A 20463-nucleotide genomic window follows, 5' to 3' on the forward strand; every position below is an offset into this window, starting at 1 on the left:
AAAGTCCTTAGATGATAAACAAACCGTAGAGAGTAATTCATAAAAGCTGGGTTTAAAAAGAGCAGCAGAACGGTTAGTCATTTGTCCGGCTCGTGTCCGCTGCCCGAGCCTTCAGCGGAGGAGCAGCAGGGGCCGCACTGTTCGATCAGGGGGCGGAGCTTGCCCTGTTGGTGCAGTTGTTTGGTGTCGGAGCCGCCGCCGATGCAGTTCCCGTTGACGAAGACCCTGGGAACCTGGAACACAGACGAGGAGTAATACAGTAAATAATACCGACACGGCTTCGGATTCGTGTTTGCTTTTGTCCTGACACGTTTAACCCCACAGCACTGGAGAGTAGGGGAAAGCTGCAGACCCGGAGCCGAGACAGAAATACCGTGAAGCGAATCCACCGTGATAGTGCGCCCTCTCCTGGTAAAGACGGATATACGACGGTATTAGGTCTTGGGAAGATTGATTTGATCAACTTGATCAAGACTTTAACTGAATCATTTCATTTTTTTATTTATTATGAACCGATTTTGAAATCGTAGATGCTTCTGTTGTTTGATAAAGCTAACATGACACATTAATGTTGTTTGATAAAGCTAACATGACACATTAATGTTGTTTGATAAAGCTAACATGACACATTAATGTTGTTTGATAAAGATAACATGTAAGGGATAATGTATAGAACGCTGGTCATTATCGGGAAAATAAGTACCGACAGGGCGAACCGGACCCCGACGCGAACCAGAGGGGTCTTGTTTCGCTTATTATACGGCCATTTGCCAACTGAACACACACAACATAAACTTCGTACACTTTTATGAAGGCCGAAAGGTTTATTTAATGACTTCCGTGACAAATAGTTCCCAAAAGTTTGCGCGTTGCTTTGCAACGTTTGGCTAGGCTAGAAGCAGCAAGGCTAGTAGCTAGTAGTTCGAAATCTTCACTTTACTGCGCAGTAATCTTCACTTTACTGTGCGGATGCCAAATTACTCCTGGTATTATTACGCCTTACAATATAGTTGCCCCCTTTTATCCGCTTAGAAAATCCACATAGTTTATTTTTGTGTAATTATACTTTGTAGTGGAACACTAACGTAACGTAACCATATTTAAATAGGGAAAACGTGGAAGAGCTTGGTAGCTTCTATCTTGACCAGTTTTGGAGCTATAGAGGAGAGAGGGAGAGGCTAAATGCTAACGCCGTCTGTGCTGTGTTTACGTGACTGAAGGCACGGGGGAAGAACAGACAGGTCCTAAAGAACTCGTCAAAGCTAAGGTAAGAACATATCTCAGTATGTAAAAACGGTGGCCTATTCCTTTAAGAACTTAAAACAGAACTAAGTAACTTCTTTACCTTAATACATCCTTCCCGTAGTCCCTCTGGGTGTAATACAAGTGTTAATGGGATGATTGGGGAGTCTTTCATCTCCCCCTGGTGTCTCTGGCCAGAAAACCGCAATTGCAACTTTCCTGCCACCGGACCGGAGTCACCAATACACACTAATGGAATCACGAAGAAGCTAACGGGCTAAGCTAACTGTGGGCTAGCGGCACTTAAACATTTACAGCCATTTACATGAGTGAGAAAAATGATCTCCATTGTGTAATTGGATGAACAGTATCCCTCTGTCCCTTTGTTTTTCTGTCAGTGTAGTATTTACTCACAGAATTAAAAAATTTAGACCCCTCAGCTGTGAAAAACTCCTGGTAGGATTTGGGTAAAGCCGAACTGGAGAAAATGCACTCGGTTAAGGTAGGGGTCATGAAGTTAATCACACTGTGATCAAACGTTCTTCAGTCTCATAAACTGTTCATAAACTCCTCACACTTCTTGGTGGATTCTACAGCTGCCCTGGGACGTCTGATAGAGAGGTAACACGCTCCACAGACACACAGGAAGTGAATGAAACGTCCGGCTCACCGTTCGCGCTCCGGTCATCTGGGCCAGAGCCTCCTGGAGCCTCCGGCCGTCATTGTGCTCGTCCAGTTCGATCACTTTGTAACTGGCTCCGATCTCGTTGAACACGTTTTTGGCCATTTTGCAGTAAGGACATGTGGTTTTAGAGAAGATCACCACGCAGTTCTGAGCGATGACCTCCTGAGAGAGAGAGAAGGTTCGATTTGGGTTAAACGGAACTGCAGAAAATGTGCTCAGTTAAAGGACGTGGGAAAGAGGTTAAAAGACATTTAAAGAGGCATGGTGCAATTTTTATGGTCCTTTCTGGTCTTAACGCTGCCTGACGCTCCATGAAGTGCCAGGGCATGGTTTGCCTCCATCTATGTCACTTCCTGTTGGTGTCCAATAAGGAAGTGAAACTATAAACATCACAAAAATGGCCAAACTAAAGAAAGTCGGGTACAATCTTTAACAAAATCTTAAATAAAATGGTGTAATATAAGAAAAAATGTGTCATATGAACTTTAAGCCTTTAAGCCACAATCTGTAATGATATGTGGCCGATACGATTCATTGAGCACAGCCCATAGTTATAATACAATAATAAAGATGAGCGGGTCCCGTTCATTGAAAAAGGTTCCCGAGGCAAAAAGGCGGGAAGCCCTGCGCTCGCGGGGTGGGCGGAGCCTCCACAGAGCTGCAGAGCTTGATTGACAGGCTCTGGAGCCAGTCAGTGCACTGAAAATGTTTCCAAATTTGGGGCTGATAAACAAAAACCAGCGTGGTTAAAACATATTTCACCTCCCCCAGTGTGGTCACATGGGTCAGAGCGATTTTTTATACATTTTTTTAAAAGTCGTTGGTGCCAGACTTTTCAGCCGTTAAAGAGCTCCACAGTCCCGCCCCTCGCGGTCTTGTTGCTCCGGAAGCAAAAAATCCCTGTCTACACGGCCGTCAATTTTCCAAAAATTCAAATATTAAGAGTTTAACGTCACCGCAAAAGCTATTCAGCTATGTAGCAATTTGTGACCATAAAATGTTTAATTTCAATCCAAAAAGAAGACATAATGTTGAAGAAAAGGCAAAGGTACAAGGCTGTGACATCATTCACTTCCTGACTATAGAAACTCCGTATCCCAAGAACCATTGCAACATCGCGCCCGCTGAGTTTCTTTTACTTTGCAGACAAAAGTTCTATATTATTTAACTATTAAACAATCTGAATCCTGCTAATTTGAATAACAATGATGGTGGTTTGTTTAATTGGATCGTTGGGAAAAATTTTTGATCCATCTGACGTTTTTCTTACTCTCAGTGTTAGACATGGATAAAACGTCAACTCTCTGCCTGCATTATGTTTTAATACATTGTTTATAATATGTCGTCTACATTACAATAAATAAATACGTGTGGGAACGTGAAGCTCCACCAATCAAAAGCCTCGTAGTAGATCATGGGACTCCCGAGCATCCTGGGTAATGTAGTTCTAGGACGATGGCTCGCAGTTAAACTGTATTTGTTTGTAAACTAGATGGATCTCAGACGTGCTTTTTTCACCTGCGTCTGACTTTGCGGTCGCTTTATAACCACAGAGCTGGATTCAGCCCAAGCTGACGGAGTTACGGAGTCAATCAATAAGGTCTCAAGGGGAATTTTACTTCCGGATCGGAGAGGAGGCGGGACTGTGGAGCTCTATTGGGACGTCCCATTAGAATCAATGCACCCAAGTGTCTCTTGGAGTCGCCCCTTGGCCACCAGGGGGTGGTATTACAGCGATATCAGCTCCCCGCCCTGAGGACCATAGAGAAGCACGTTCCTCACCCATTGGCACAGCCCTATCATGAGGCGCTACATCCTTAGTACAACACAATTCAAAAACAGCTCATCTCTGTGGTTTGGCTCAGGTCAAAGACTGACACGATGATGATGTCTCATAAATCATGATCAGCTTCAGTATTTTAAAGGTGCCTGCATGAAATAATAAATCCCAGAACCGAATCATTGCTTAATGTTTTATAAAAACAAATATATACCTGGACATATTGAACACACGCTGTGGAAGATCCAGCCGTTGAAGTTAAGTTCCCCATTCTGAAAAACACAGTTCATAAAGCTCAAAGTGTCGACGTTAATGAAGCTTATCCCACCACCACCTGATTAATGATCAATGAGTCTACGGACACACAGCATGCATTAACCTTATCAACGTGTAGACATCACAAGGAGAAACGCAGGCGAACAAGGTCAAAACGATCTGAAAGACAGAAACTCCATTTGAAAAGTCCATTTCTCAATCGGGAAATCTTGGCGACAGACGAGACGAGAGGTTTTTCTCCAAGACCGGTTTAATCCTGGATTAACTCGGGGTTCACTCGCGAATTCCAACTCAGGAGGAGCATTACAGGCACGGCGGGGGCACTGGCGAGGTAACACTGAGGAAACACTAGCAAGGTAACACTGACGAGGTAACACTGAAGAGCGAGAGCAAGTCAAAGCAAGACTTAAAAATGCATATAACTGAAAGTATTTTATCTACACTCTTGCCTCTTACTGTAATTGATTAATTTTATGTTGATGTTTTCATTGATTGTATTTGTTTTTCTTATATTTTATGCTGCTTTTAACTATGAAAGCACTTTGAATTGCCTTGTGTGTGAATTGTGCTCTACAAATAAACTTGCCTTGCCTTGAAGAGGAATCACTGGCAAGGTAACACTGACGAGGAAACACTGACGAGGAAACACTGACGAGGCAACACATTAATTGAAGTTAATTAACATAGTCCTAGTTAATTTATTAAGCTGCTATTTTTGCACTTCCAGACATAATGTGGCGATGTTATTACTTCACCTCTTACCTCACACATTATCTGAGTGGATTTTCTCGACTGTAGCTCACAGCCTGTGGGCCACCGTAACGCCTCATTTGAAAGCTAAGGCCTACTAAACTGCTTCTTTGGCGCATATTTGAAGCTTTTTGTTGATTTTAACATCATTTAATGTGCTTTTCCAGCACCTTTGTGTTGCTCTTTTGCATTTAGATTTGAGTAAAGCCAAGTAGGAGAGAATGCGGTCAGTTCATGTGGGGGTTAAAAACACGCTCTTGTTTATCGTTTGTTATGAACTCATTTACCACTAATTTGAAATTCAAAAAAGCTCTTTGCAAATCACCAAAGCCAAACTCTCCCTCAGCCGCTCTGATCTTTTCATTCTCTTATTGTTTTAATATGAAAATGAAACGTGATGATTGAGGACAATGTATTCCTCTTGTTTTATTCTCTGTATTCTAAATACCCTCAAATGAAACTTCACCTGAATTCACTCACTCAAAATGAATGTTCTAAATACATGTATTCAGTACTAACTTATATTAGACAAACATTAACCTGTTGAACCCGCCTTATATTAACCAAGCACATTTTCTCCAGTTCGGCATTGCTCAAATCTAAAAGCTTCTTTAAAAAGTGTCAATATAGCGACTAAAATGAGATGTAAATGTGAGGGAATGCAGCATAAAAAGCATCAAGAGACAAAACAAAACAGGAGACAAAAAACGATGAAAACACGAAGCAGGCATAAAAAAGTGTGACTAGATACTACCAAAAATACGACAAAGCGGCGACAATGGGCTTATGCAGTTTCCCCACGTGACGTCTTCCTGGACAGTCAGCCAGACGCTGAACTTCCTGAAGCAATCGTTTACTTTAACTAGCCGGTCCCACACAAATAAAGAGAAGCTCAGGATCTGATTAAGGACCACGAGTTACTGATGGAGTCACAGCAACGTCTTACAAACATCATGTTCACTGTGAATCCAGCACCCAAAGGAAACGCCTGCGCTCGTAAAGGGGCGGAGCTTTTATCTTAGAGCTAAAGGCTAGTGTTAAAGAGGGGGTATTCTGCTTTTTTCAATCACATAGCACCAGTCTATAACACACTACAATGATGACCAAACCTTCTGTTGGTCTGTAAATGCAGTAAATTAGAATAACTGCCTTGTATAAAATGTCTCTCTCAAAATGGCTGTAGTGAATGTCTTCAAATAGGCCTCTGTCTCTTTAAGAACCTCTGACCCTTTCCGACACGCCCCCTCCACACGCTGTCTGTGGCATCAGTGGGGAGGGGGTTCTGCTGAGGAGCAGTGGTTGGTTACTCGGCTGGTGACGAAAGCTCGGAGGCGTCTCCAGGGGGTGGGGGCGTTCCCAGGAGGACTCAGGCAAACCTATCCCTAAAATGGCCGCCATCAGAGTTTTTACAGATTACTCAAAAATACGTGAATGTGCCAAGGCAACACTTCAGGCATGTTTTTAATGAGGGAATGACATAGTAACATGTGGGAAAGCTTGAAAAAGTCAATTTGGCATAATACCCCCCCTTTAAAATCAGTTTGTAGGTCTTAGCTTTCAAATGACTCTGAGACGTTACACTGATCTATAGGCTGTAAACTACAGAACAGAATCCTTTAGATTGAGGTAAAGCCGAACAATATCAAATGTGCTCAGTGAAGGCGTGTATTCAGTGTTCTGTAACTAAATACAATTTCACTGTATTCTCTCCAACACTGACCATAGAGTTCGGGAATGTGATGTCATATCGCTAAGCATTATGGGATTAGCAGCAATTGTAAACTAATGGAGATTTTAAAAGTTAAAATACTGTAGTTATTGTTCACATTAAAACACTTGGACACAACAGTGAGTTCGGTGTATTTACCAGCAGTGACTCAGTAGTTAATGGAATTGTTCCACGGCTTTTTTCTTTCCACTTTTTATACTGCTTTTAGCTAATGGTAGTCTATGGAAATGTATGCTAACAGCTGTAAAGATGGCGGATCTCCATGGTAACAGTGGAAATTCCCGAACTCTATATGGAAACGCTGGATGAAAATGACAAGTAGTTATTATTTACACACATGCAGGGGCATTAAAGGCATTTTACGCTAAAATATGAAACAAAAGACAGTTTCATAATAACTGTGGGCGGTTGGAAATACACTCTTGTTTATCTCAAGAATAAATTGAGCTCAAGCAGCAGCGTCAGTTACGTTAATAATTATTTTGTAACAGCAAACATTAGATTAACGCAAAGTCGTTAAGTTTACACAAAAGCACGACACACAAATATCCCACATGCTCGATTAATTCAAAGTAAAACGTAGATAAGACACACTAAAGATTATCCGATTATGTTTGGTAATGTCTTGTCATGTAATAACCGGTGAATGACCTTCTGCAGCCGCTCCAAGCCGCTCCGATCCGGGAGAACATCGACCAAAAACAACAAAAGGAGAAAAAAGGATCGAAACGTCGGCGCGGGTGAAACATGCGGTTAGTTTTAGCTGAAGGACGGAGAGCGGTAACAGCTGAGGGCTCACTTTAGCGCCTTTATACCGCCGTGTTTACGTCTGAAGCGTGGAGCCTGCCCGATCTGCACCGGAAACACTTCACAGCCGGCCCGGAAGTGCGGCTGCAGCAGTGCGGACTGGGGGGGCCATCTACCGGCAGAAAGAGGAACTGCAATGCTTTACGAAAGGGGAGATTTCTTGTGTTTGACAGGACAAGAAATCTTAAGCTTAACCCCTTAACTCCCACCTGAACCGAGCACGTTTTCTCCAGTTTGGCTTTACCCCAATCCAAAAGCATCTGGACAAAAGCTGTGAAAATAGCAACAAAACTGAGACGAAAACAATGATGGAAATGTGGCAAAAAAGTGAGAAGACATTGACAGAAAAGTGACGAAAAATTGATGAAAAAGTGGCAAATGTGTCAAATATGGAACTTTTAATAAAACTAACAATCAAAAAGTTAATGTCATTCTGTCGTTATTTTTCACCTTTGTTTCTCTAAAGCTCCTATTCATGGGTCTCAAGTGGTTAAAAATTTAGACGTTGCCCTATAATGAATGTTATGGGGCTTGTCATTATTAGACAATTATAGAATTATAAGTGTAAGGCATTGTTATTATTCCAACACCACACACTCACATCACTGATCATAAAACACACTGTCATTTACAGTCTGCATAAGGTCTGGCATTCTTCTTTTAGTTTGTGACAGTCTCATTTCGCATGGTTTAACGTGATTTCCTGTTGTGTAGTAGGCGTGTCGTGTAGAGACGTCACTACAGGACACGCCCCTCTCTTGTAGTGTGCAGACAGATACACTTGGACTGTGATCCAGGGAAAACCAGTTGAAGTAGTCTCTGAATACAAGTACCTCGGGACTGTTATTGACAAGGATTTGCGCTTTGAGTCTAACACTGACGCCATCTGCAAAAAGGTGCAGCAAAGACTCTTCTTTTTAAGAAAAATGAATTCATTTAGAGTTTGTAATGTCCTCATGACTATCTTTTACCAGTCTTTTATTGAGTCAGTTTTAAAATTTTGTTTTGTATCTTGGTTTGGGGCTCTTTCTGTGACCAACAAAAATTGTTTGATGAAGTTGGTCAGAGTAGCAGGTAAAATCATTGGTGCACAGCAGACTCAGCTGCATGACCTTTACAGCCAAAGGGTTGTACGTAAAGCCCAACAGATAATGGAGTGTCCGGACCATCCGCTTTTTAAGGAGTTTAACCTACTCCCCTCCGGACGCAGGCTCAGAATGCCCTGTACTCGAACTCGGCGGGCCAGGGCCTCTTTTATTCCAGAGGCTGTTGCGAAGGTAAATGATCATATGTTGCTTGCTCAGTGAAGCTGCTGCAAATTAGGCTTTACTTGATCTTATTCTGATTGTGTGACTGATGATGCTGTGACTGTATGATCTTTGTCCCAAGCACAACTGTTGTCTCACTGTGTTTTATTTGTTTGTTTTTGCTTTATTGTGTGTGGACTCCTGCTGCATAATAATTTCCTTCGGGACATTAATAAAGTTGAACCTTGAACAGGCAGCCTGTCGACGACTCTGCCATTATTCTGACAGCAGGAAAAGCAAAGTGAACAAACCTTTATGGAGCAAAACAGCTTTCAAGAGAAACAAACATTTTCCAATCCCTGAAGATAAATAACATTAGTAAAGCTTTTTCAAAGACTTGGAATAAAAGTTCTTTCATGAATCCATAGGCCGTGTGTGGCCCCAGAATGAAAACCACTGCTTTAGACAATGTTTTTCTCTCCGGGTGAAACTCTACTAAATGGAAAGAAAAACTGGTGAAAAGTTTCATAAATGAAAAATATTGTGTTTTCAGCAGCCGCTCTCCTTAAAAGTGAAACCTCTATTTGTAATTGTTTCAGGAAAGGGCTGCGTGCAGCACAACATGAGAAGAATCAAGTGGATCTGCATCTGTATCAGCCAAGAAATAAATAAATGTTTCATTATGAAGGGTTTGTGTAATCACTGACACTAAAATAAAAACTAAAATGAAAAGAGTTCATCAAAGACACTGATGTGATCTTAAAAATAAAGGTTATTTAATCTTGAATCATAGACAATGGGAAACGACAGACATGTAAAATAGAGCAACAGCGCCCCCTGCTGCTGTCTGTTGTAAGGTTAGGTTACTCAGGTATGAATAACTCGAAATGAAAGTATTCAGTCAGTTCTAGGGCGTTGGACACAGACGACACAGCTCCGTGAGTCCTGTTGATTTTTTTTCTTTCCATCCATCCATGTTCTTCCGCTTTATCCGGGGCCGGGTCGCGGGGGCAGCAGTCTCAGCAGAGATGCCCAGACTTCCCGATCCACACACACCTCCTCCAGCTGTTCTGACCCCGAGGCGACACCAGGCCAGCTCGGAGACATAGTCCCACCAGCGTGCCCTGGGTCTTCCACGAGGCCTTGTCCCACTAGGACATGCCTGGAACACCTCCCGCGGGAGGCGACCAGGAGGCATCCGGAACAGATGCCCGAGCCACCTCAGCTGCTCCTTTCGACGTGAAGGAGCAGCAACTCTAATCCGAGCTCCTCCCGGGTAACTGAGCTCCTCACCCGATCTCGAAGGGTGCGCCCAGACACCCTGCGAAGGAAGCTCATTTTGGCCGCTTGTATTTGCGATCTTGTCCTTTCGGTCATTACCCAAATCTCATGACCATAGGTGAGGGTCGGAACGTAGATCGATCGGTAAATCGAGAGCTTTTCCCCGACTCAGCTCCCTCACCCTTCACCACGACAGACCGATACAGCGACCGCATCACTGCTGACGCCGCACCGATCCATCTATCGATCTCACGCTCCATCCGTCCCTCACTCGTGAACAAGACCCCGAGATACTTGAACTCCTCCACTTGAGGCAAGGACTCCCCACCAACCTGTAGAGGGGAAGCACCTTTTTCCGGTGGAGAACCATGGCCTCAGATTTGGAGGCCGCTACACACTCGGCTGAAGGTCCTGGTTTGTTGAAACAGAACAACATCATCCGCAAACAGCAGAGATGAGATCCTGAGGCTCCCAAACCAGACACCCTCCGGCCCCTGGCTGCGCCTAGAAATTCTGTCCATAAAGGTAATGAACAGAACCGGTGACAAAGGGCAGCCCTGGCGGTAGGACTCCTTCTTCAGCTTGACGGCATCCCTTACTTCCGGGCGCCATCACTGGGTTCGGGGATTGCCGCCGCGACAGGCACCAGAGACCTTACGGCCACAACTACGAGCAGCCGCATCGACAATGGAGGAGGAGAACAGAGTCCACTCGGACTCCATGTCCCCAGCCTCCCTCGGAATCTGGGTGAAGCTCTTCCGGAGGTGGGAGTTGAAGACCCCACTGACAGAGGGATCCGCCAGGCGTTCCCAACAGACCCTCACAACACGCTTGGGCCTGCCAGGTGTGACCGGCTTCCTTCCCTGCCAGCGGATCCAGCTCACCACCAGGTGGTGATCGGTTGACAGCTCAGCCCCTCTCTTCACCCGAGACACGCGGCCGGAGATCAGACGACACAACTACAAAGTCGATCATCGACCTCCTGCCTAGGGTGTCCTGGTGCCACGTGCACTTGTGGACACCCTTGTGCTCGAACATGGTGTTCGTTATGGACAAACCGTGACTAGCACAGAAGTCACCACTCGGGTTCAGATCGGGGAGGCCGTTCTCCCCCAATCACTCCCATCCAGGTCTCACTGTCGTTACCCATGTGGGCGTTGAAGTCCCCCTGTAGAACAATGGAGTCCCCAGTCGGAGCACCATCTTGTACCCCTCCCAGGGACTCCAAGAAGGCCGGGTACTCTGCACCGATGTTGAACTCCAACACGTGACGGCTGAGCTGGGGGGCTACAAGCAAACCCACCCCGGCCCGCTGCCTCTCCCCTTGGGCAACTCCAGAAAAATGGAGAGTCCAGCCTCTCTCCAGGAGTTGGGATCCGGAACCCAAGCTGTGCGTGGAGGTGAGCCCGACTATATCTAGCCGGTATCTCTCAACCTCCCGCACAAGCTCAGGCTCCTTCCCCCCCAGCGAAGTGACGTTCCATGTCCCGAACGCCAGAAGCTGCCCATGTGGACCAGGTCGTCGAGGCACCTGCCTCTGACTGCCACCCAGTCCTCTCCGCACCCGACCCTTACGGATCCCTCTGTGGGTGGTGGGTCCACAGGAGGACGGGCCCACATCGTCCCTTCGGGCTATGCTGGCCGGGCCCCGTGGACAGAGGCCCAGCCACCAGACGCTCGCGTTCGGGCCCCAACCCCAGGTTTGGCTCCAGGGTGGGGTCCCGGCTGCGCCATGCCGGGTGACGTCTCGGTCCTTGTATGTATTCCGTCCATATGAGTCCTTTGAACTGCTCTTCGTCTGACCCGTCACCTCGGACCTGTTTGCCATGGGACACCCTACCAGGGGCATAAAGCCCCAGACAACTTAGCTCCTCGGATGATTCGGGCGCTCAAACAACCCCACCACGTAAAGGTAGCAGCTCACGGGGTCGTGCTCTGTGCTCTATCTGTGATTTTTCTTTGATTAGTGTTAAATGTCGGACAGGATCGCTGCAGTGGAGGACTTCCTGACCTGCCCTGTGTGTTTGGACACGTTTGTAGAGCTGTAACAGGTTATGATAGATCTCCCTTACTGCCACTTTAAGTTGGGTGTGCTTTTCTTTTGTGGGCGTCTCTTTATTTGCAGTGGGCCCTTGGCCATGTCTTTTAAGTTAAGTGGGCAGTTAGTAGGGGCGGGACTTTAATCATAAAAACACCTGTGCACGCTTTGTTCTCCCTCATTGTTTTGTTTGGTCTTGTCCACCAGGGGTCCAGGCCAGTTTGAGGGCAAGTCGGCTGCTCCGCTGGGACGGTGTGTGGTTGCTGGGGTCGTAGCACCTTACCAGCACAAGAGACCAGGAGCCATGTTGCGGAATATGCCGACCATTCAGCCTGGACCCCTGGAAAGGAGCCCTTCATTGAGCCCATCTAAGCTCCTTCCACCCATGTCATTATCAAGCTCCTCCTACTCCCTAAAACCAACAACAGCTGGACTCTATCAGACTGACTTGCTCCTCCCCAAACGATTTTAGACTTTATTACATTTTACAAAATAAACAAAACTAAAACCTTTCTCTGTCTTGGTCTCCCAGGTGATCAGAACATAGGGGGCATTACAAAACCATCTAATTTCTGAATTAATGTATCTAGGCACGATCTGGGTGTTCTATATAGGCAGCTGAGAATTATTTATGATATGATTTTTGACGATATTACTGCCGTTGAAATGCCACGCTCACAATCTATGATTCCTTTTTTTGTTGAAGTTGATCATGTTAATAATTCACAGAAATACTCCCAGTGCAAAGGACTGAAGACAGTAAAAGTGCTCAGTCAGTCTGAGGATATTGGACACAGACGACACAGCTTTGTGAGTCCTGTTGATTTATGTTGATTTTAGTGATTAGTGTAAAATGTCGGAGAGGATCGCTGCAGTGGAGGATTATCTGACCTGCCCTGTGTGTTTGGACACGTTTAAAGAGCCGGTGTCTCTGGGCTGTAACCACAGCTTCTGCTCCAGCTGTTTACAGAACTACTGGGACAAATACAACACCAAGAACTGCCCGGTTTGTAGAAGGAAGTCCTCTAAAGACTTTCTCCCAGTGAACTTTGCTCTGAAGCAGCTGAGTCTTAACTTTAAAGCAGAGGAGGGAGTCTGCAGTAAACACCCTCAGACTGAAGCAGAGGGGGGGGTCTGCAGTAAACACCCTTCGGTTCCTGCTCTGTTCTGTCTGGACGAGGCTCGTGCTCTGTGCTCTATCTGTGAGTTCTCTCAGCACCGAGACCACACTGTGGTGTCTGTGGAGGAGGCAGTGTCTGGGTTAAAGGAGCAGCTACAGTCGGAGCTAAAGCCTTTGACTGAACAGAGAGAGCAGGCCTCGGCCTTACAGCGACAGTATGAGGAAGTGCGTGTTCACTCGGAGAGGCAGGCAGAGGCGTGTGCACGTCACATCAGGGAGACCTTTGAGCGACTCCACCGGTTCCTACAGCGAGAGGAGGAGCTGAGGCTGACAGCTCTGAGGGAGGAGCGGAGCAGACAGCTTCACACCATGGACTCAGAGCTGGAGAAGGTCAGGGAGCTGCTGTCCACTCTGAACAAGAACATCTCCACTGTGGAGCAGCAGCTGAAGGGGGAACACATGGACTTTATCAGACAGTACTCACACAGTCAGAAAAGCTCCCGCTCACTCCTCTCACAGCCAACACTAAGACTGGGCCCAGGACTCCTGATAAACCAGGCCACAGTCCTGGGCAACATGGGCTTTAAGGCCTGGGAGAAGATGAGGAGCCAGGTCCACGACCGCCCAGTCATTCTAGACCCAAACACTGCAAATCCATGGCTTTATCTGTCTGAGAATCTGAGCAGAGTGAGATATGGAGAAATTTATCAACAGGTCCCTGATAATCCAGAGAGGTTCAGTAAATACTCTATTGTCCTGGGCAGTGAGGGGTGGAGATACGGCTCACACCAGTGGGACGTGGAGGTGGGAGACCATCCAGACTGGGCCATAGGAGTGACCAAAGAGTCTACTGACAGGAAGGGAGAAAGACCTGTAACTCCAGAAAATGGACTGTGGTGTTTAGACCTTACAGATGGAGAATACTTTGATGTTGTTGGTTATGAACTGAATCTAAAGTTCAGACCTGAGAAGATCCGAGTGCGTCTGGATTATGACGAGGGGGAAGTGTCTTTCTACAACACTGACGACATGTCTCTGATCTGCTCTCACACAGACAGATTCAAGGACAAAATCTTCCCTTATTTTTATATTGGTCGAGCTGGTGACGCTAAAACCAAAGAGATTAAAATATGTCCCAGTGACGTTCAATTAGAGACACAATTTTCTTCTACATATGTATAGTGTTTATATTGTGTTTTCTCCTCATCTAAAACCTTGTTATTTCGGTTTTTTGTGTCTTTCATGTTTGAATAATCCTGTAATTGTACAAACATATATTTACATGATTGAAAATGTCAAATGTCAAAAACCAAAAGAAAAGACTTTTCTCATGTGTCAAATATGGAACTTCTAATAAAACTAACGATCAAAAAGTTAATGTCATTCTGTCGCCACCTTTGTTTCTCTTTAACTTTCATTTGTTTCTAAAGCTCCTATTCATGGGTCTCAAGTGGTTAAAATAGAAACTGTTGCCATAGCGATTAGGAAATGAGCTGATAACTGGAAAAGGTCATGACCTCCTTTAAATCAGAGTAAACATTTCCTCACTGACTTTCTCTGGAAAAACAACATCTAAAGAAACATCAGTTATGTGTAAACGCAGCGTAGTTTCCTTAAAGCCACACTGCGGATCATTCCAGATCACAAGACAAACTGAACTGTGTAAAACCAGTGACTTTTCACTGATAAAAACACCTGTAATGAAATAAACGCTTGTATTTTATCACTGAAACATCTCCCATTGTAATCCTATGTCATTCTGAGACCACTTCACTATGGAGAGAGACACATGACTTCTACGGCTCTTTATTCCTGTGTGAAACATGAAGATGGAGCTCTGACCTGGTCTTGTAGGAACTCGTCCACGCAGCCGTTGTGTCTGATGTTTCTGAGCAGCATCTCGGCAGCTTCTATCCCGACTTCATCAGCGTAAACTCCTACAACCACAGGAAAATGAACACATGTGGGAAATCTCACACGGGGTCAAAGGAGGAACTGTCTCGTACACTCATGAGAGGAAAGAAAATAAAGCTTAGCATCAAAGTGAAGTGAAGTGCTGGAGTTTTGCTGCCCTGTTTAGGACAAACACAGACTCACCTTTCTATCCCAGCGCTGACCCGGCGAACAGGCAGCCCGTCGACGACTCTGCGATTATTCTGAAAACAGGAAAAAGTAAAGTGAACAAACTGCTAGGGACAAAACAACGGAAAAAAAAAAACCAAAACAATTCGATGTAGTTTAGTTGTCAGACTGAAGAAAGTGGAGCTGTTTTAGAGTCTGTTATTCTCTGAGCGACTGAAGCCAGTGCAGAGACCCGAGCACTGGACTAATATGATCGTTTTCTCAGGAGACAATTTAATGGATAATGTGAGACACAAATAGAGAAGCGTCTGATGTGATTGTTGACATATAGGCTAACTGTGTTTTTTCCTGCTCATCTGTGATTCCTTTTATTGTTTAAGATGATCAGGTTAATAATTCACAGAAACACTCCCAGTGCAAAGGACTGAAGACAGTAAAAGTATTCAGTCAGTCTGAGGATATTGGACACAGACGACACAGCTCCGTGAGTCCAGTTTACTTTTGTTGATTTTTCTTTGATCAGTGTAAAATGTCGGAGAGGATCACTGCAGTGGAGGATTATCTGACCTGCCCTGTGTGTTTGGACACGTTTAAAGAGCCGGTGTCTCTGGGCTGTAACCACAGCTTCTGCTCCAGCTGTTTACAGAACTACTGGGACAAACACAACACCAAGAACTGCCCGGTTTGTAGAAGGAAGTCCTCTAAAGAACATCCCTTAGTGAACTTTGCTTTGAAGCAGTTGAGCCTTTCACTTAAGAAGGAGCAGACTGAAGCAGAGGGGGGGGTCTGCAGTAAACCCCCTCAGACTGAAGCAGAGGGGGGGGTCTGCAGTAAACACCCTTCGGTTCCTGCTCTGTTCTGTCTGGACGAGGCTCGTGCTCTGTGCTCTATCTGTGAGTTCTCTCAGCACCGAGACCACACTGTGGTGTCTGTGGAGGAGGCAGTGTCTGGGTTAAAGGAGCAGCTACAGTCGGAGCTAAAGCCTTTGACTGAACAGAGAGAGCAGGCCTCGGCCTTACAGCGACAGTATGAGAAAGTGCGTGTTCACTCGGAGAGGCAGGCAGAGGCGTGTGCACGTCACATCAGGGAGACCTTTGAGCGACTCCACCGGTTCCTACAGCGAGAGGAGGAGCTGAGGCTGACAGCTCTGAGGGAGGAGCGGAGCAGACAGCTTCACACCATGGACTCAGAGCTGGAGAAGGTCAGGGAGCTGCTGTCCACTCTGAACAAGAACATCTCCACTGTGGAGCAGCAGCTGAAGAGGGAACACATGGACTTTATCAGACAGTACTCACACAGTCAGAAAAGCTCCCGCTCACTCCTCTCACAGCCAACACTAAGACTGGGCCCAGGACTCCTGATAAACCAGGCCACAGTCCTGGGCAACATGGGCTTTAAGGCCTGGGAGAAGATGACGAGCCAGGTCCACAACCACCCAGTCATTCTAGACCCAAACACTGCAAATCCATGGCTCTATCTGTCTGAGAATCTGAGCGGAGTGAGACTTGGAGAAATGTATCAACAGGTCCCTGATAATCCAGAGAGATTCAGTAAATACTCTATTGTTCTGGGCAGTGAGGGGTGGAGCTGTGGCTCACACCAGTGGGACGTGGAGGTGGGAGACCATCCAGACTGGGCCATAGGAGTGACCAAAGAGTCTACTGACAGGAAGGGAGAAAGATCTGTAAGTCCAGAAAATGGACTGTGGTGTTTAGACCTTACAGATGGAGAATACTTTGATGTTGTTGGTTATGAACTGAATCTAAAGCTCAGACCTGAGAAGATCCGAGTGTGTCTGGATTATGACGAGGGGAAAGTGTCATTCTACAACACTGACGACATGTCTCTGATCTGCTCTCACACAGACAGATTCAAGGACAAAATCTTCCCTTATTTTTATATTGGTCGAGCTGGTGACGCTAAAACCAAAGAGATTAAAATATGTCCCAGTGACGTTCAATTAGAGACACAATTTTATTCTACATATGTATAGTGTTTATATTGTGTTTTCTCCTCATCTAAAACCTTGTTATTTCGGTTTTTTGTGTCTTTCATGTTTGAATAATCCTGTAATTGTACAAACATATATTTACATGATTGAAAATGTCAAATGTCAAAAACCAAAAGAAAAGACTTTTCTCATGTGTCAAATATGGAACTTTTAATAAAACTAACGATCAAAAAGTTAATGTCATTCTGTCGTTATTTTTCACTTTTGTTTCTCTTTAACTTTCATTTGTTTCTAAAGCTCCTATTCATGAGTCTCAAGTGGTTAAAATAGAAACTGTTGCCATAGCGATTAGGAAATGAGCTGATAACTGGAAAAGGTCATGACCTCCTTTAAATCAGAGTAAACATTTCCTCACTGACTTTCTCTGGAAAAACAACATTTAAAGAAACATCAGTTATGTGTAAACGCAGCGTAGTTTCCTTAAAGCCACACTGTGGATCATTCCAGATCACAAGACAAACTGAACTGTGTAAAACCAGAGACTTTTCACTGATAAAAACACCTGTAATGAAATAAACACTTGTAATTTATCACTGAAACATCTCCCACTGTAATCCTATGTCATTCTGAGACCACTTCACTATGGAGAGAGAAACACATGACTTCTACCGCTCTTTATTCCTGTGTGAAACATGAAGATGGAGCTCTGACCTGGTCTTGTAGGAACTCGTCCACGCAGCCGTTGTGTCTGATGTTTCTGAGCAGCATCTCGGCCGCTTCTATCCCGACTTTATCAGCGTAAACTCCTACAACCACAGGAAAATCAACACATGTGGGAAATCTCACACGGGGTCAAAGGAGGAACTGTCTAGTACACTCATGAGAGGAAAGAAAATAAAGCTTAGCATCAAAGTGAAGTGAAGTGCTGGTGTTTTGCTGCCCTGTTTAGGACAAACACAGACTCACCTTTCTATCCCAGCGCTGACCCGGCGAACAGGCAGCCCGTCGACGACTCTGCGATTATTCTGAAAACAGGAAAAAGTAAAGTGAACAAACCGCTAGGGACAAAACAACGAAAAAAACAAAACAAAAAAACAATTCCATGTAGTTTAGTTGTCAGACTGAAGAAAGGGGAGCTGTTTTAGAGTCTTTTATTCTCTGAGCGACTGAAGCCAGTGCAGAGACCCGAGCACTGGACTAATATGATCGTTTTCTCAGGAGACAATTAAATGGATAATGTGAGACACAAATAGAGAAGCGTCTGATGTGATTGTTGACATATAGGCTAACTGTGTTTTTTCCTGCTCATCTGTGATTCCTTTTATTGTTTAAGATGATCATGTTAATCATTCACAGAAACACTCCCAGGGCAAAGGACTGAAGACAGTAAAAGTATTCAGTCAGTCTGAGGATATTGGACACAGATGACACAGCTCCGTGAGTCCAGTTTACTTTTGTTGATTTTTCTTTGATCAGTGTAAAATGTCGGAGAGGATCGCTGCAGTGGAGGACTTCCTGACCTGCCCTGTGTGTTTGGACACGTTTAAAGAGCCGGTGTCTCTGGGCTGTAACCACAGCTTCTGCTCCAGCTGTTTACAGAACTACTGGGACAAACACAACACCAAGAACTGCCCGGTTTGTAGAAGGAGGTCCTCTAAAGAGTTTCCAGGAATTAACTTTGCTCTGAAGCAGCTGAGCCTTTCACTTAAAGCAGAGGAGGGGGTCTGCAGTAAACCCCCTATTACTGAAGCAGAGGAGGGGGTCTGCAGTAAACCCCCTCAGACTGAAGCAGAGGAGGGGGTCTGCAGTAAACCCCCTCAGACTGAAGCAGAGGGGGGGGTCTGCAGTAAACACCCTTCGGTTCCTGCTCTGTTCTGTCTGGACGAGGCTCGTGCTCTGTGCTCTATCTGTGAGTTCTCTCAGCACCGAGACCACACTGTGGTGTCTGTGGAGGAGGCAGTGTCTGGGTTAAAGGAGCAGCTACAGTCGGAGCTAAAGCCTTTGACTGAACAGAGAGAGCAGGCCTCGGCCTTACAGCGACAGTATGAGGAAGTGCGTGTTCACTCGGAGAGGCAGGCAGAGGCGTGTGCACGTCACATCAGGGAGACCTTTGAGCGACTCCACCGGTTCCTACAGCGAGAGGAGGAGCTGAGGCTGACAGCTCTGAGGGAGGAGCGGAGCAGACAGCTTCACACCATGGACTCAGAGCTGGAGAAGGTCAGGGAGCTGCTGTCCACTCTGAACAAGAACATCTCCACTGTGGAGCAGCAGCTGAAGAGGGAACACATGGACTTTATCAGACAGTACTCACACAGTCAGAAAAGCTCCCGCTCACTCCTCTCACAGCCAACACTAAGACTGGGCCCAGGACTCCTGATAAACCAGGCCACAGTCCTGGGCAACATGGGCTTTAAGGCCTGGGAGAAGATGAGGAGCCAGGTCCACGACCGCCCAGTCATTCTAGACCCAAACACTGCAAACGAATGGCTTCATCTGTCTGAGGATCTGAGCAGAGTGAGATATGGAGAAACTAAACAACAGGTCCCTGATAATCCAGAGAGATTCCGTAAATATGCAAATGTTCTGGGCAGTGAGGGGTGGAGCTGCGGCTCACACCAGTGGGACGTGGAGGTGGGAGACCATCCGAGCTGGGCCATAGGAGTGACCAAAGAGTCTCCTGACAGGAAGGGGAAAACATCTGCAACTCCAAAACATGGACTCTGGTGTTTGGTTTATAAAAATGGAAAATACAAAGATGCTGTTGATAAAAAACTGAATCTAAAGCTCAGACCTGAGAAGATCCGAGTGCGTCTGGATTATGACGAGGGGAAAGTGTCTTTCTACAACACTGACGACATGTCTCTGATCTGCTCTCACACAGACAGATTCAAGGAGAAAATCTTCCCTTTTATTTCTGTTGGTAAAGCTGGAGACGCTAAAACCAAAGAGATTAAAATATGTCCCAGACACGTTCAATTAAAGACATAATTTTCTTCTACACATTTATAGTGTTTATATTGTGTTTTCTCCTCATCTAAAACATTGGTATTTTGTTTTTTTTGTGTCTTTCATGTTTGAATAATCCTGTAATTGTACAAACATATATTTACATGATTGAAAATGTCAAAATCCAAAAGAAAAGACATTTCTCCTCATGTGTCAAATATGGAACTTTTAATAAAACTAACGATCAGAAAGTTAATGTCATTCTGTCGTTATTTTTAATTTGTTAATCATCCAATTTTTTGCGAAGGACTGTTGTGGAGCGGAGGGAGCTGCGCAGGAGGAAGAGGAAGGTGGTAGAGGAGCTGACCAGTGCAGGACACCACGCTCTGAAACAGGGACAAACCAGGTGCACCGTTTCAGAGGAGACTGAAGGCGGTTCTCCCGTTTCTCCTGACCTCCAAAAACCACGTGCTCTGGTGACATAACTTCTACTTTTTGTCACCTACTATAAACTATAAATGGATTCTGG

At 45.3% G+C, this 20463-nt stretch overlaps 4 protein-coding genes across 7 annotated transcripts; 3 read left to right on the plus strand and 1 right to left on the minus strand.

Annotated features, from left to right (window-relative positions):
• glrx2 (glutaredoxin 2) lies at positions 1 to 7322 on the minus strand. 3 transcript variants are annotated; one of them, XM_079557806.1, is made up of 5 exons: positions 7262 to 7322; positions 4087 to 4142; positions 3922 to 3979; positions 1913 to 2089; positions 1 to 233 (listed from the first exon to the last, which is right to left on the minus strand). In XM_079557806.1, the coding sequence occupies exons 3-5, from the start codon at positions 3976 to 3978 to the stop codon at positions 78 to 80; spliced, it is 390 nt and encodes a 129-aa protein (XP_079413932.1). In that variant the 5' UTR covers position 3979; positions 4087 to 4142; positions 7262 to 7322; the 3' UTR covers positions 1 to 77. The 3 variants fall into 3 exon arrangements, with proteins under 3 accessions (XP_079413932.1, XP_079413931.1, XP_079413930.1); XM_079557805.1 differs by lacking the exon at positions 7262 to 7322 and adding an exon at positions 7114 to 7241; XM_079557804.1 differs by lacking the exons at positions 4087 to 4142; positions 7262 to 7322 and adding an exon at positions 7114 to 7235.
• Positions 7323 to 12592: 5270 nt separating this feature from the next.
• On the plus strand, positions 12593 to 14137 carry LOC306964874 (nuclear factor 7, brain-like; the record flags this gene model as incomplete). Its single annotated transcript, XM_079559041.1, has 1 exon — positions 12593 to 14137. Exon 1 carries the CDS (start codon positions 12689 to 12691, stop codon positions 14135 to 14137), a length of 1449 nt encoding a protein of 482 aa, XP_079415167.1. The 5' UTR covers positions 12593 to 12688.
• Positions 14138 to 15454: 1317 nt separating this feature from the next.
• Positions 15455 to 20170, plus strand: LOC306964227 (nuclear factor 7, brain-like). 2 transcript variants are annotated; one of them, XM_079558197.1, is made up of 2 exons: positions 15455 to 15521; positions 18436 to 20170. In XM_079558197.1, exon 2 carries the CDS (start codon positions 18471 to 18473, stop codon positions 19974 to 19976), a length of 1506 nt encoding a protein of 501 aa, XP_079414323.1. In that variant the 5' UTR covers positions 15455 to 15521; positions 18436 to 18470; the 3' UTR covers positions 19977 to 20170. The 2 variants fall into 2 exon arrangements, with proteins under 2 accessions (XP_079414323.1, XP_079414324.1); XM_079558198.1 differs by lacking the exon at positions 15455 to 15521 and adding an exon at positions 18312 to 18425 and having other exon boundaries at positions 18538 to 20170.
• Positions 15477 to 17030, plus strand: LOC306964875 (nuclear factor 7, brain-like; the record flags this gene model as incomplete). The annotated part of the gene is made up of 1 exon (XM_079559042.1): positions 15477 to 17030. The coding sequence occupies exon 1, from the start codon at positions 15567 to 15569 to the stop codon at positions 17028 to 17030; it is 1464 nt and encodes a 487-aa protein (XP_079415168.1). The 5' UTR covers positions 15477 to 15566.
• Positions 20171 to 20463: the final 293 nt, after the last annotated feature.

This window comes from Gobius niger (genome assembly GCF_951799975.1).
Source record: "Gobius niger genome assembly, chromosome: 6".
NCBI classification, from domain to species: Eukaryota; Metazoa; Chordata; class Actinopteri; order Gobiiformes; family Gobiidae; genus Gobius; species Gobius niger.